We start from the raw sequence: 17080 nt of genomic DNA, 5'->3' as shown, positions 1-17080 counted from the left end.
TTCAGTCCAAGCTAATTCTAATTCTTTTTTAAAAAAATTATAGTCTTCTTGTAACTCCACTAGGCAAAATCCGTACCAATAAATCTCCTTTAGCCCTTCTCTCCCTTCTCTTAAAGCTGCAGTCTGATAACTCCCTTGAGATCTGTAGGCCTTTCAAGCCAGCAATGGTGTGTTGAAAACAAATAAAGAAGGAAAAAACAAACAAACAAAAAAGTTGCTAGGCCTTTTGTCTGCTTGAAAGGGCCTGTGAAACAACACCTTATAGACTTTCTGAGGTCTCAGCAAAGAGTTTTATAGTCACACCCAAAAATAAACTCACTTTATTTTTGGACCATGTTTTTCTTTTTCTTTTCTTTTTTTTTTTTCTGAGACGGAGTCTCACTCTGTCGCCTAGGCTGGAGTGCGGTGGTGCAACCTCCTCTCACTGCAACCTCCGCCTCCCGGGTTCAAGCGATTCTCCTGCCTCAACCTCCCTGGTAGCTGGGACTACAGGCGCATGCCAACATGCCCAGCTAATTTTTGTTAGTAGAAATAGGGTTTCTACATGTTGGCCAGGTTGGTCTCCTGACCTCAGGTAATCCGCCTGCCTCAGCCTCCCAAAGTGCTGGGATTATAGGCGTGAGCCACCCCACCAGGCCCTCAAATTGTAGATTCATGAAGAAATAGATGTTGTTACTGTTTTAAGTTATTAAATTTTGGGGTGGTTTGTTATGCAGCAATAGATAACTGGAACAGAGTTTGGTAGCACAGCAAAAACTGTTAACATGTGGCAATGGCTTCAGGACTGGGTGGCAGGCAGAATTTGGAAGGGTCTTCAAGAGACTGTTAGTGGAAACCTCATGGTTCTTGTAGAAGTCATTGGTTAGGGCTTATGGGAAAATGAGGAAAATGTTACTGGGAGCTGTCATATAGCAGCAAAAAGTTTAGCAACACTGTCACCTGTGGTAACATGGAGAATAGAAAATATACCAAGTTAACTTAACCATCTATCTAAGGGGATTTTTGGGAAAAGTGTTGAAGAAGCTGCCTGGTTTTTCTCACTGAGTATAGTAAAATTCAAGAGAAAGAGAGAAGTGAAAGAGAACTGTGAAATATAGAGGAGCCAGGAGTTGCTGGGTTTGAAAATAAAAGTTCCTCCTTTCTAGCTTCTTCATATGGCAAAATGAAATGGCTTCCCGGTGAAGATTGAAACCAGGAGGCGGAGGTTGCAGTGAGGTGAGATTGCGCCACTGCATTCCAGCTTGGGTGACAGAGCAAGACTGTCTCAAAAAAAAAAAAAAAAAAGAAAGAAAGAAAAAAAAATTTGGGAAAAACTTGAAGGGGACAGTTTATCTCTGCTCTACTCAGTGTCAGCTGGGGTGGTTCAAAGATTGGGGGCTAGAATAAACTCAAAACTCACTCACTCACATGTCTGGAGGCTGATGTTGGCTGTTAGCTGGGAGCTCATGCAGAACTGTTGTCCAAATATCAACTTGTGACTTTTCCATGTTGATATGGTTTGGCTCTGTGTCCCCACCCAAATCTCATGTCAAATTGTAATCCCTATGTGTGGAGGGAGGGACCTGTCATCCCCACATGTTGAGAGAGGGAGGTGATTGAATTATGGTGTTAGTTTCCCCCATGCTGCTCTCATGATAGTGAGTGAGTTCTCATGAGATCTGATGGTTATATAAGGGGCTTTTCTCCCCTTTGCTTGGCACTTCTCTCTCCTGCTGCCATGTGAGGAAGGACACATTTGCTTCCCCTTCTACCGTGATTGCAAGTTTCCTGAGGCCTCCCCAGCCATGTGAACTGTGAGTCAATTAAAATTACTTTTTAAATTACCCACTCTCAAATATTTCTTTATAGCATGTGAAAATGGGTTAATACACATGTAGTGTTTGGTTTCCCCATCAAATGACAAGGTGGTTGGGTTCCCAGAGCAAGCCTTGCAAAAGAGAGAGAGAAAGAGAGCTAGGAAACCTTGTCCCTGAAGTCACATAGTATTGTCTGCTGCCTTCTTGTTTTTTGTTTGCTTGCTTGTTTGTTTGTTTGTTTTAGAGATGGGGTCTTGCTCTGTTTGCTCTGTTGCGTAGGCTAGAGTGCAGTGGCAGATCATAACTCAGTGCAGTCTTGAATTCCTGGGCTCAAGTGATCCTCCCACCTAAGCCTCCTGAGTAGCTGGGACTACAGGTGTGTACCACCATGCCTGTTTAATCTTGATTTTATTTGTAGAGATGGGGTCTTGCTATATTGTCCAATCTGGTCTTGAACTCCTGGCTTCAACCTTGGCCTCCCAAAGTTCTGGGATTACAGGCACGAGCAACTGCACTAGTCTTGCCTTTGATTCTTTACAAGTGAGTCACTAAGCCTGGTCCATGTTTAAGGAGAGGAGAACAAGGTTCCATCTTTTGATGTGAAAGAGTGTCAGACAATTTGAGGACCTATTTTAAAACCAGCGATATTAATGTATCCTTAGCTCCATTTTATAGATGCATAAGCTATAATTCAGAGAACTTACTGAAGTTCTCGAAATTAGTAAGGGATAAGGCTTGGGACCGTAAAGTGACTATACTTTACATATTTAATTACATTATATATAATGTACAATCTGTAAGGCATTGTAATGCTATGACATGTTATTTACTGTCTCAATTGAGCTTTCATAGCTTCTTGACACAAGGAAGAGAGCCCATCAGGCATATGGGTTATGAATCAAGAAACTTTATTATTTTTTGTATAATAAAACATGAGTTTGTTTTATTCATAAGTGTTCATTTATCAGATCAATCTATCATAATGGCTGGAAACGCCTTCTGTCCTGATTTCAGAGCATGTAACTAGGTTCTATATTCCTATTAACCCTCTATCTAACTTAACATACAGCGTACCTTAACCTTGCTAGCCCTATCTTTGGCTAAGACAGCTGAGTTGAGGGGAGTTCTTTGACATTGCATGACATGGAGCTCTCACAAAGAGAATGTCCTCACCAACTTTTGCTCAAAGGTATTTTTGATTTTGTAGTTACATTTCTGGTTAATGATCAGTTTTGCTAATTGAATACCTCATATTTCTTTTTGTTAGATGGCATTTATCGGTATCTGTGTGTGTATGTGTTCAAATGTGAGTGCATATCCTCATGGGAGCATGTTTCCAACTAGTTGGTTTTCTAGTTGTTTGTTACTAACAGACCTATGAATTTTCTTAATGGGCACTTTCTTGTACAATGAGGGAAAACAATTAACTGCACAAAATTTTTGTGTGATGGCAAAAGACAATCAAATTATAATATATCAAAAACAAAATAGAGCAAACCATTGTGCCTAGCAATGTATGGAAATATCTTCTGAGAGGCATACAAATAACTTTTCCGGACACCATGGTCTTTTTTAAGGTTATGTTTAGTTTGCATTATTTTTTTCATGGAAAAAAAACCAGTCTCTATTGATTTTGGCTCATAGTCCCCATATTTCTTAAAACCTGTGACCTTAGCCATTGTGTACAGTATTAGATCTTCAAAGGTGTTTTGCTCGACCTCTCCTCTTGCAATAGTAGCGAACACATAAACACCATTTGGTACAAATTATTGTTGCCAGAAAAGAATAATGAATTGTACATTGTGGTGAATAAGGTATTTAAACCACCATGTTTGGGAATTTACCACCATGATCTGTAATTTCTTTCATTGCTTTTTGCTCAGGGTTTCATTCCTCCTCCCTGCCCTCCAAGCTAATCTGGGCCAAGCGGATTCTGTTCTGACCCACGTCTAACTCTTCTGAGTCTATTCCTTACCCCATTTTGCCTCTTTTTTTTTTTTTGACATAGCATTTCACTCTGTTGCCCAGGCTTAAGTGCAGTGGTACCATATCAGCTCACAGCAACCTTCGCTTCCCGCCTCCGGGGTTTAAGCGATTCTCCTGCCTCAGCTTCCCGAGTAGGTGAAATTACAGGTGTGTGCCACCACGCCCAGCTATTTTTTTGTATTTTTAATAGAGACTGGGTTTCATTATGTTGGCCAGGCTGGTCTCGAACTCCTGGCCTCAAGTGATCCACCCACCGCAGCCTCTCAAAGTGCTGGGATTATATTCGTGAACCACTGTGTCCAGTCCCATTTTTGCCTCTTTTGTCACTTTCACAAAGCCTACTAACAGTCTCTCTTTTTTGGAACCCTCGATACCTAGATTACAAAGGTTTATTCCACTTGTAAGCCATGACAATTGTAGGTAATTCTGTGCTGAAGGATAGAAATGGTGTATGAATTAAACTGGCTGCAATAATCTATAAAATAACAGACTCATAGAATTCAGCATGAGCCCCAGGCAGTGCCTATGAGCAGTGCACACAGGAAAGCCTCAATCACTAACTGGTGAGTGAATATAAAAGGACCTGTTTTTTGTAGCAGATGGAGAGATGAAGCGGCTTGCCCAAGATTACACCCTTGGACCATGATAGAGTTCCTACAAGAATCCAGATCTTTCTGCTTTGTCCAGTTCTCATAAGTATATACTGCCCAGCTTCCAGTAATTGCATTACCTTTGGAAGACTTGTAAATGTTTATGTCTCTGCCATCTGGAGATTAACGATGCTACAAAGCAAATAGTCCCTCAGGTCATTCCGGTATCTGACCAAGTTAGGCTCTTGGCAAATGCTTTAGTTCCTCTTTCCTGGTGTTAGGAAAGCATTTATTTTACTTACAAATGTGTTATCTTCAATTTCTTGATAAATTAGACTAAGCAAACATTTGGATGATGTCAATGAGGCAGATGGGGTTCTGATAATACATGTTTTTCTTAGTACAAAAGTAACAATTATAGAAAATACAGAGAAAACAAAAAGAAGAAAATGAAAAATGCCCATTATCCTACCATGTCTCAAAGATAACCATTTTTTTAAACGATTTTATTCGATTTTATTTTATTTTACTTTATTTTTTGAGACAGTCTTGCTCTGCCACCCAGGCTGGAGTGCAGTGGCACGACCTTGGCTCACTGCAACCACCACCTCCCAGGTTCAAGCGATTCTCCTGCCTCAGCCTCCCGAGTAGCTGAGATTATAGGCCACCACATCTGTCTTTTTTCTTCTTTGTATTTTTAGTAGAGACAGCATTTCACCATGTTGGCCAGGCTGGTCTCTGACCTTAGGTGATCCACCCACCTTGGCCTCCCAACGTGCTGGGATTACAGGCATGAGCCACCACACCAGGCCAAAGATAACCATTATTAACTAATTAACTATTTGGTATATTATGCTTCCAGTTATTTGAGAGTGTATGCACATTCACATTTACAAACCTTTTATATTCCATTTATTTCACTTAATATTTTATGAACATATTTTCATATTGCTAATTATTCACTTGAACAATATAATTTTTGATAACATAGTTTTTGTATAGTATAACTTTGTATTTGCCATTCTTTATTAGACATTGTTTCCAAATACAAGAAATCTTTAAGATGATTTGCCATACACATACAATCACTACAGTGGTAATTCTCAGTCTCTGCTTGCACTCCATTCGCAATCTAGTGCTCTGGTAAATGAGACAGAGAGAGAGAGAGAGAGAGAGGTTGAAAGAGAGAGAATAATGGAGGAAGGCTAGGTAAGGAGAGGCCTGAATCCTAATCATCACTCTACACTCTTCCATGTCCTTGAGTTTTATTTGCACTTTTGCTTGTTCTTGGGGTGAATTAGCTCACACTTAAGGCTGTCACTGCTCCTCTTGCCTCGCACTCTTTTACTTCCTTCATGTGCATGTTCCAGGTGAGTTCACTGGGCCAGAACCTCCTACAATCTGCTCAAGACCTAGAGGTTTGAAGGGGAACGTGAGTGCTGATACAGACAGAGAGCCAGGTTGTGGGCTGGGGAGGGCAAAGATGCTTCCCACCCTCCTCCTTCATTACAGGTGGCTACTCTAGGGGAGGGAGACCTGCCTGCCTGTGTGTGCCAGGGCTGAGCTAGGGCCTGGCCCCCTGGAGTTCTACAGTCCCTCTGGCCCCTGAGCCACAAGAGAGGGACCTGTTCAGGAAATCTCATCGAAATCTAAACTTTAAGAGGAATCTCAGAACTTATCCATTTCAACAATCACCCAATGCTTATATTTCTCTTTTTCACCTTCATTCCACAAGAGAGAGATTTGTGACATGTCTCAGTCTAGCCTTAATGTGATAAGATTCATATAAATAGATATGAGTATATAGAAAACATTTATTTGGACTAGACTTCAGACTAAATTTCTACCATAACATTAACCAAACTGAGGGATTGCTTATGTACAGTTCTGACCCTGAGGCTGACAACCAGATATTCTTCCAGTTGAAACAGAAAAACTCATACTATTCCACTCAGCCTAGAAATTTCCTAGTTATGTACCAGTAGATATTAAACCAACCAGATTGCCAACTGTGTTTGAAAGTCAATCAGAAAGCTCCTCCTTCCAAAATTCTCACCCTAATAGAACACTCACCAGCCAAACCCTGCATAAGCCTTCTTCCTTTCACTCTAAACCTCACTCGCCTACCACGCCCCTTGAGCTGCTACCAGAAGGAAAGTGATGGTAGCTAACTCACTCTAGTCAGATCTGAAAAGAAGGTTTCAGATAATTCTATAGACACTGTCTTTCTGACAAAACAAAAATGTATTCTTATGGATTGGTGATATAAATGAGCACTGCCCTGTGGGCTACCTCTAACATGAACAAAGGTCGGCAGACATGTGCCCCGGGACCGCTCCCTTGTCCGGCATCCTCACCCACCCAAATTGGCCTGTCCTTAGAATGGCTGGCCTTACGGGCTGTGCCTCTGTGGTGAGTGAGGGGAACCCTTTTCAGTTTGTGCTTCCCACTCCTCTATTCTAGCTCCCTGAAGCCTAGTATCCTATGAAGATGTATTCTCTTGGCTCCAAGACATTTCTTCATGCAGCCGATAATCATGGAAGAAAGTCCACATTCCTTTAAGAAGAGATGTGGACCCAGGGGAATAAATGGTAAGGAGTTGTTTGAAATGCTTGTTCCCAGGTGCTGTAAAGAAATAGCACTTGAACATAAATTTAATTTATTTAGTAAGGCCATTTTTTACTTCCTGCAGAAAGGGTACACTCGCCAGAAGTTTTGCCACGAGAGTACACTGAACAAATGAGACAGGGTCATTTATAACCTGACGCATTCACCCTAGTGCTGTGTCTGGTTTCCATTGGCTGGAACAGGACCTCACATTCTGTATTTTTCCCGACCGGCTAGCAACTTAGAATTTAAAAGAGGCAAAGGTAGAGGAGAACAAAGGAAGGAAGAAGTAACTTGTGGAATGCTGAGAAAGGTAAAAACACTTTTAAAGAGGAAGAGGAACAGGCTATGACCTCATGTTTGCTTGGACCAGTATAAGCAGGCCAGGGCAAATATTTAGGCTAACCTGTGGGAGCTAAGAACATAAAGTACATTCACTTCTTTATTACGGCTAGCAGATATTTAAGAATGTTAGCACAGGTCTTTGAATACATTTTGCTTTTAAGAGAAGTTACTAATTATTCCTAATTAGATGGGGAGGAAAGTCTTTGAAAAGGAACCTCTATTTTACTTTTTACAGAGTCGTCCTAGATCTTGTCTAAGAAGGCTACCTACAAGGGCAAACACTGTCTTAGAGCAGAAAAGCCGTAGGTATCACCAGATGTCTAGGCGCTGGCTAAGGACAGAGGAAGTGAGCCCCTTGGAGAGACGTGCTTTCTGCCCAACAGGCCCAGGCCTGGGGCAGCAGTGGCCTCTCCTTTGCTCCGTTATTGGAGCGGCAACCAGCCTGTCTCCCCAGCGTTTACATTTTCAAGGTGGAGGCAGACACTTGTTCATGATGCTCCCTAAGTTCCTAGGGCACATGTCAAGCTGCCCAAACAATCCCAGGAAGCTTCCCTGAGATCAAGGTACCCTCCCCGCCCCCATTTTGCCATACCATACACCTTAATATGAATGACTTTCAATGAGGGGAAAATAGTAGGCTTAGGGCACTGAGAAACTAAGGAGGGAAGAGATTAAGAAAAAATGTCAGTGATCTAGGAAGGGAGATTAAATTCAGCCCAGAGCGAATCCCACAGTTCTTACCATCCAGTCGCAGAGCTCTCACTGGTTCCACCATCCAAAGCTACTCTCTCTTTTCCCCCTACTTCCCAATTCTCTTGCTATGACAGTCTGCTTATCTTTTTGATTAACCTTCCATAAACATTCAACAAATACCTGTCTGGCCCTATCACAAATCCCAACTCGCCAGTACTTGTAGAAATCAATGGAGGAGAAGCAATGAGCCATAAATACAATGTGATAAGATGGGCTCGAAGCAGGAACCAAGTTCTTTGAATGCTCTGAGGAGAAACACTCCACCCAGACTGTGGCGTGGTGGGAGCAGGGGCAAAGGACATGAAGCAGGAGCCGAGAAGCTCTAAAATCTGAGTTTTAGAGGAGATGCTGAATTTCGCAAGGTGGAGAAAGTTGGGTAGGATATTTGAGTATGTTTTACTAGATCCTGACTATGTTGTAGCTATTACAAGGCAGAAATCTTAAGCCTGGCAGAGAACCACTACTTAGAATAATTTTCTATTCCCATAGACTATATTAATAGTGTACTAGAATACTGTAGTATCCTGTACAATAGTGCTTCACGTACCACATGTACTTTATGAACTAATGACCATTATTAACTTCGCATAATCTTTTCTTTCTTTTGTCCCCTTGGCTTTCCTCTTCTATTTCAACCTTCTTTTCTGAAAGGGAACATAATTTCCATACTAAAGAGGACATCATCTGCGACAAGATCTATATGCTTTCCTTAAGTGGATACTAGATGATATAATGCAATTAATTTATTCCTAGAAGATATCTTATCATGTCTGCAACTTACCTTAAAAACTGTGTGGGAAGGAAGAGATGGAAAGAAAGAGAAATCAAATGTAGCAAATGCAAAATGTAAATAATTGTTAAATATATTAGACAGTATGTGTCTTTATTATACCATTTTTCAATTGTTCTACAGTTTCAAATTTAAAAATAGAAAGTTGGGAAAAAATGAATAGCTTGCTCACTTGGAACAAAAGACTGAACTGGTCATTAGTAGATGCAAAAAATGCCTTTGCCTTTACATGATGCTTTTTGCTTCATGTATCTATTTTTTGCATGAATTTGTTTCGTCTGTATTTCCATCTCAGTGTCAAGCTGCCAGAATACAATCTTACATGCAGAATTTTTCTCTCATCCAATAACCCAAACCTCGATGCTTAACATTTTTAAGTGGAGATCACAAGTACTTAATATACTCTTACCATACTTACCTTACAATGAGGGTCAAACTCTTGCCTTTAATTGCAAGGTATTTAAAGCAGCTATGATTTCCACAGCACTTAATTAGGCAAACATTAAATTTAAGTGGATAAAAAGCAAAGTCTGTAACTTGGCAAACAGTTGTAAGGGCATCTTGAATAAAGCTGTTCTTGGACCAACTTTTCCCAAAACAGAGCAAAGTAGTAATTCTGTAGCTGTTCCATTAAAGACAAAAACGAAAACTCCTTGATCAAGAAAGAAAATATCATAACTATAAATACTGTACATTATATTCCCTATCTTGGAAAATCACATTACATATTAGCAATTAAAAGTGTTACAAAGTTCTGGCTTCCAGCAATGGAGGCTTAGCTTCTATTGGTACAAGCTTCCCACAGATAACAACTAAAAATTCTGGGCAAAACATTTTTTTAAAAAACTACCTGAAGAGGCTGGGCTTGGTGGCTCATGCCTGTAATTCCAGTATTTTGGGAGGCCAAGGCAGGTGGATCAGTTCAGCTCAGGAGTTCAAGACCAGCCTGGCCAACATTGTGAAACCCATCTCTACTAAAAATACAAAGATTAGCCCGGCGTGGTGGCATGTGCCTGTAATCCCAGTTACCTGGGAGGCTGAGGTGGGAGAATGGCTTGAACCCAGGAGGCAGAGGTTGTAGTGAGCTGAGATCCTGCCACTGCACTCTAGCCTGGGTGACAGAGTGAGATTCTGTCTCAAAAAATAAATAAATAAATAAATAAATAAACTAATTTTATACAATTTAACACCCATTCATGATTAAAAATTTAAAACTCAGCAAATTAAAAGTCCCCAACCCGATGAAGGCCATAATGACATATTTAGTGATAAAATATTGAATGTTTTCCTTCTATGATAGTAAACAAACCAAGAATGGCCAGCCACACCAATTTACTGACGTTGCAATATTTTGAAATGTGTCAGAAATTTAAGATGATAAGGAAGAGAATCTAAAAAAAAATTTTAAGAGGAAATATTTGAATAAAGAGATGGATAGATAACTAGAAATGTGAATAAACAAAAATAACAAATTATTAAGAATAGACTATAGGGTAATGTATATTACCTATATGTTATGTAGTGCAACTGTAAATTAAATTAAATGAACTTATATATGTAAAATTGTATGGTAATCTGCTTGAGCCATAGAGTCGTAAGTGTTGAAAGTACTTGCCAATTAAGATATCTGAAATGAAATACAATTCTTCTGAAATTAATATAAGTTAGTGACAAAATATGATGTAACATAAAAATTCAATGCATACATAATATTATAGCTGTATGGGATAATAGAACATGTAGTATTATGGTGTTACTACAGCAACATGACATAAAATACCATGGAAACAAAAAGTAAGTGAAAAAGAGCTAAATGAGTGACCATATTAAGAGTGGATGAGTTTTGGCACTACTTGAATGCTAATGAAACTTCTTTCTTATTTGGAAAAAAAAACCAGTTCACCTATTATAAATTATGTACCATTATAATTTATGTACTATAAACACAGAGTTCTGTAATAACTGACAGTTTTAATAGACTCTTCTTTCATGATTTTCCAACTGAAACTGCATCTGTGTGGGCTGCCTACATCTCTGGCACCTTTTCTACACTACAGAATGTGGCTCCAATTCAGATCTTGTATGGAAGAGAACACCATGACGATTTTCAAACAGTCCTCTGATACTTGTAGCAATGTAAAAGGCATGGTACCAATATACATTTTAATGAAAAATCGGACAGCATTTTCTATTGTAAACTAAAAATAAAGTCTTAACCCCACTCCTCACCCCCCACTGACTAGACTCCTTTTTGGCCAAAAGTACCCCAAAAAAGTCTTAAAAACTGCATTCCCAGCTACAATCAGAAGGGAGGTCAGACACCCTTCATGATAGCCCCTCCCTTTTGGAGTTTAGGTACAACAGACCAGCATTAATGTTAAAAATAGAGATCATACGACTAACAAAATGCCAATAAAATACCAAATTATATACAGGACTTAAGGTCATGTCAGATAGGGGTTAAGTCACACACCCTTACATTTCACCCCGATTCAGTGTATTGGTTAATGGAGCTTCTTATCTTAAAATATTCCTTTCTGTTGACTCCTTTTTTTTTTTTTTTTTTTTTTTTTTTTGAGACAGGGTCTTGCTCTGTCACTTAGGCTGGAGTGCAGTGGCATGATCATGGCTCACTGCAGCCTTGATTTCCTGGGCTTAAGTGATCCTCCCATCCCAGCCTCCAGCCTCCTGAGTAGCTGGAACAACATGCACATGCCACCACACCTAGATAACTTAATTTTTTTTTCAGAGATGGGGTCTTACTTTGTTTCCCAAGCTGGTCTTAAACTCCTGGGCTCAAGTGATCACACCCCAGCCTCCCAAAGTACTAGGATTACAGGCATGAGACATTGCACCCAGCCAACTCCAAATTTTCAGACAGAGCTCTATTCCTTTAGCCAATTGCAAATTAAAGAGTCTGTGAATCTACCTATAAACTAAGCTTCTGTTTCAAGTTATCCCACCTTTTTGGGGCAAACCAACGCATACCTTCCATACATTGATTTATGCCTTTCCCTATAACTTCTGCCTCCCTAAAATATATAAAACCAAACTGTAATTCCGACTGCTGGGGCACACTTTCTCAGGACCTCTTGAGACTGTGTTCCCCAGGTCATTGTCACTTGTGTTGGCTCAGAATAAACCTCTTTAAAATATTTTACAGGCTACTCTCTGCCTAGGGGGCAGCACTGCTCCACAGGATCAGTCATGGTGCTGTAACACTGCCTCTTCAGTAAAACTGTTTTCTTCCACCTCTGGCTTGCCCTTGAATTCTTTCCTGGGCAAAGCCAGAAACCTACACCGGCTAAGCTCCACATTGGGGCTCCCCTGCCCTGCATCAGTTTCTCTAATCTCTTACTGCTCAGGAATCAGGTGGCCAGAGGTCACAAAATTTGTGACTTCCCCAGTTGCTCCTATAGATAACATCACTATTGTAGAACCTAAGATTGGTCAGGTAGCGAAGAGCTGACCCCACCCGGACTTGTGACTCATGACTTAATTGGTCCTGTGGACCCCTCCAGAGGGTACTCTGCATGAGGATCGTTTTCTACACACCTATGATTGCATCCCCAACCAATCAGCAGCATCCATTCCCTTGTTCCCTGCCCACCAAACTATCATTGGAAAACCCTAACCTCTGAGCCTTCAGGAAGAGCGATTTGAGTGATAACTGCAGTCCTTCTGCTTGGCTGCTTTGCATTAATTAAATTATTTACTGTGAAAAATTTTATATAAAATATTGACTATTATATATAATTATATAATATTAATATTAAATAATATTATAAAATATGTATTATATATTACAGAATCTGGTTTTTCAGTTAACATAATCAAGAAACTGAAAAAAGACTACCTCTGCTGAAAAACAAACAAACAGACCAAAAACCATGGCAAAGAAACTTTCACAACAATGCCTACCCCTGCTACCCCGGACAAATAGATAGCACACAAAGAGCTTCCAAAATAACTTTTATTACTATATAAAAAGAAGTCAAGAAAAAATAGATGCATATTTTTCCTACAAAATTATAAAATATTCAGGATAGTTAATATTTTTCCATAAATGCACTAAGATAAAAAGATAGAAATCTTTTCCACTTAAGGTTTTCAAGTACCTCGTAGGAATTAAAGAATAATAATTTTCTTTCTTCTACATTTTCCTGAAGACATAGCAGTTACAGTTTTCTGCTGGAGTTATCTAAAAAAGGACATACCAAGATAAATTTTCTATCATATTGAATAAAAATAGCATAAAGCTTTACTTCTTTGTGCTTTTAGATTGGCAACTGTGGTCAATCAGTGCTGCACTGGAATTTCCAACTCAGCAGGGGAAAGAATCTAATTAAAAATGACATGCACTCTGTATTTTGTCCTTTAGAACACAGAAACCACTTGTGAGTATCCCTTAAAAAGTGCAATTGCCTTCTTTGTCATTTATTTGTAAAGTCGGAGATGTTGTTTCTAAACAGCACAGCTTACATGAAACCATGCAAGGAAAGAAAGTGCTTTAGAGGGCAGGTTCCATTTGACACAAGCAGCACAGGAAGCCGTACACTTTTGATGACATTAATTCAAAAAGTATGTTCATTTGAGTTTCTTAATAAGCGCTTTGAGAGAAAAGGCTTTAATGTTGATTCAGATGAGTGTTAAAATAAAGCTTTCCTTTCTGAAATTAGATTATGGGGTAAACCAAGCCAGACTATATCTGGAGATGACAGAAGTCATAATTATTTTGAGAAATTTCAATCACTGTTTTGGAATTGATACCTAAGGCTTTCTTCTCCCCTATTATTTGTGGGATTTTTAATGAGATATTTTTCTGGGGAGATGCTTAGGTAGGAAATATCAGCTTTTGAAAGATAAAGGTACAATTATCATTAGAATCAAAAGCCCATTAAAGAAGAGTCTCAAACAGAAAGGTTTTCTAGATATATTTTATATGCACTGTTTTCATAAAGATAGAAAGAAAAGAAATTCCTATAATATCTGTAAGATTATCCTCACATTAGCCCACATGAAAGATAAAATAAAGGGCTGAGATGAGGGGTGCTTAAATATTTTGCAACAGAGCTATTCTAGTGCCAAAGCCATAATTAACTTTTCACTGATAACCTGTTTCTTAGCCTATATAAAAAGGAATGGCTGCCTCAATTCTGGCAGCTTAGTCACCATCTAATCCCTTCCTCCAAAAACCCTGGAATTTTGGTACCTCTATGTAATGGAACATCCAACTTATCAAATGATGTGTGACTATGCAACTACTCCTTCTATGGCACCAAGACTGTATCATGCTCTACCCATACTGAATTTAATTGTGCTACCACTTTGTGCCAAGCAGATGGCTGGGTACTGGGGATCCTTCTGGCTCTATTACCAATTTTGGAAATAGAATTTAGTAGAGAAGAAGAGAACAGTGTTGCAGCAAGGGGATCTTGAATGGTTTTTCATGAAGTTTAAGGGATATGGTGGAGTGTGGCTTGTATTCAGTCTTTGGAAGTAATTACCAGTTACCTAAAAAGAAATCCACTAAGCACCAAAATGTTTAGTGTATTTGGTGTAGAGTTTCTACCCACATTAAAATGCTTCAGTTTAAAATTGAAGGGAAGGCAAAACAATCAACCAAAAAATGAAAAGTATCATTTCAGCATAAGCACTACTCTAGGTTTTAATTTGTCAGCCCAGAGCCCAGACAGAGATGATACTCCATGAATGAAAAGTCACCTCCAAGTCTCAATTCACTACTGAGGACCCAAAGCTCAAAATATCCCCTAAAATTCCATAAAAATCAGGAAATACCCTAGCTATTGCCCCAGGGAAGGGCAGACCATGAGATAGGTCTCTTTTAGCTCCAAACTGAAAGTTGTTCAGCAGCTAAAATCCTGAAGAAAAAAAAAATTGCAATTAATTAACTTGAAAGCCACAGATGTGCTTGTCTAAATCTTTGTGTTACCAAGACACAATTTTAAGATCAAACAAGAATCAAGGTAGGCCATGGCTTGTTGGCAGTGGCAGGGGCCCTATGGCCTATTTCTAGGTATGGGTGGCCCCTTTTCCTTGGTTATCTGGGGAATCTGCCTCAGCAGACAGCAAAAGGTAAAAAGCATCCCCTTAACTCCACCCTACTCCAGCAATTGAGGTTTATTCAGGGGTAGGTCAAAGTAGTACAAGACAAAAATAGCATAGTGAAATGGTTAGAATCCAGACTGAGGTGCCAGGCTGCTTGCATTTGAGTCTCAGTCCCACCATGTATGAGCCGTGTGACCTTGGTGTGAGTTACTAGCCTCCCCAGCCTTCAAATCTCTCACCTGTAAAATGGGAACGGTAACAATACCTACTTCATCCTGTCTGTCTAGGAACTGAATGAGTTAATATTTGTAAAGTGCTTAGAGGAGTGTTTGGAGCATAGTAAGTGCCGTGTGAGTACTTTCAAAAATAAAAATAAGAACTTGGGAAAAAGTGCTCTTTGAGGTTTGTAGGGCAGTGTATGCTACTTAAGTGTTGAAGCATATTTGCATTCTAAGAGGTTTAGCATCTGGATCATAAAGTACACCAACCCTAGGGAAGTCTTGGGGCTAAGCTCAGTTTTGGAAATTCTTCCAAGTCTGACCAGAGAAGATCTCTTCAACCACCTGCTCTAATCTATCAATACCCTAACATAAACCCTTGTCTCCAGGAACAATTTGAGCCCAAACCAGCTGGGGAGGGAGCAGAAGGCAGGCATAGGGAGAAAGGAACCAGGTGCTTTCCTAAATTTTTTTTATATACTCTCATCATGGTATCTGTGTAGCGTCATGATCTAAACCCTGTCCCAGATATTCATGATCTGATTTTAAACCTTTAGGACTGCTTTCCTTGAGTTGTGAAATCATTGGCTCCCAGAATTAACAGGAAATGACTGCATGACAACAGGCCAGGGATGCTGCCAGTTTATCCAATTAACCACTAGTAGACACATATTGAGCATCTATTCTGCACAAGGCACCGTGCTAATGCTGTGGTCCTCAACAAGATAAAGGTAACGTAACCACAATTTGTATCTGCTATTATTTATATTAATCACATCCTTTCCAGTTCAGGTCAGTTCACAGGCCTCAATCAATACAAATTATTTCAAGAAATCATCCTTTGTGATTAAAGTAAATATTGATACTACATAGCCCAATAATCATATGGCTAATAGGAGAAGCTAAACTGTAGAGCTAGTTTTGAAACGTGAAGTTATATGGCTCTATCTCTACAGCATTTTACATGGTAGATCTCTGCCCAGCCTCATCAAGGGCTAAGTTTCTTTTCCTTGCTGCTACTTCATTGTTTAACTCTGAATCTGATTTGTCCATGTTGTTGCCAGAGTAGGCTGGCATGGAACCTCTTGCTCCCTGTTCAGTGCCTCCATCTGGCTGAAGAATGGTAGAATTTGGCTCCTTAGGACGTTTCCATTGCGGTCTGGTGACTATCCAAAAAATGAGGGCCCCGAACACCAGGATCAGAAGGCCAAGCGTATTTACGAAAACACCTTCTGGTGGGAAGGTACTGTATGCAGGATTTCTCCTATGAAATAAAAGATGTATCCAATTACTAACAGGATGATACAGCAACATGCAAAACAGTCTTGAATTTATCTGCTCAAATGCACACTAGTACAGTTTCAATGTAAAGTCTCAAAGCTTGCTATTAAGGAGAAATATAAATTATACTACAATTCACTCAGGAATATATAATGAAATTGATTTAAAAATAATAAATACGAAAATAATATAGGATCTGTAACACTTGTTTTGAGGCAGGTAGGGTCTGGAGGCGGCAACCTCGAGTCAATTCACACAGACTTCCTAGAACTAAACCAAAAGGAAAACCCCAACTTTCCACATCTAAGCAGCAAAACGACCGGATGCTACTCCCTTTGCAAACCCTGCTTTTCTGCATGGCAGATGGAAAATTGAAAGTATCTCTGATTGGTTGCTTTCTATAACCAATCAGACATTTGCATAGGAATGTAACTTTGTAACTCAACTTCAGCCTCTAACTGGTTGCTTTCTGCAACCAATGAAACTGACTGCGGGCCACCACTTCATTTACATGGGGTGAACACCAAGTGGCCAATGGGAAACCTCTAGGGGCTATTTGGACCCAAGAAGATTCTGTATCAGGGCCCTTGAGTGGCTGCTCAGGCCACTCACACCCTGTGGAGTGTATTTTCATTTTCAGTAACT

General features: G+C 39.7%; 1 protein-coding gene across 4 annotated transcripts in view; it reads right to left on the bottom strand.

Annotated features, from left to right (window-relative positions):
• Positions 1–12826: 12826 nt before the first annotated feature.
• CYBRD1 (cytochrome b reductase 1) overlaps positions 12827–17080 on the bottom strand; it is a 28444-nt gene continuing 24190 nt past the window's right edge. For all 4 annotated transcript variants that reach the window (XM_074009440.1, XM_005573449.4, XM_005573450.3 and 1 more), the window contains one exon: positions 12827–16418. In XM_074009440.1, coding sequence (XP_073865541.1) covers positions 16115–16418 — 304 coding nt within the window. In that variant the 3' untranslated portion in view covers positions 12827–16114. The remainder of the gene's footprint in view (positions 16419–17080) is intronic.

Source organism: Macaca fascicularis, chromosome 12, assembly GCF_037993035.2.
Source record: "Macaca fascicularis isolate 582-1 chromosome 12, T2T-MFA8v1.1".
Taxonomy (NCBI): domain Eukaryota; kingdom Metazoa; phylum Chordata; class Mammalia; order Primates; family Cercopithecidae; genus Macaca; species Macaca fascicularis.
This window is presented reverse-complemented; position numbering and strand designations above follow the sequence as displayed.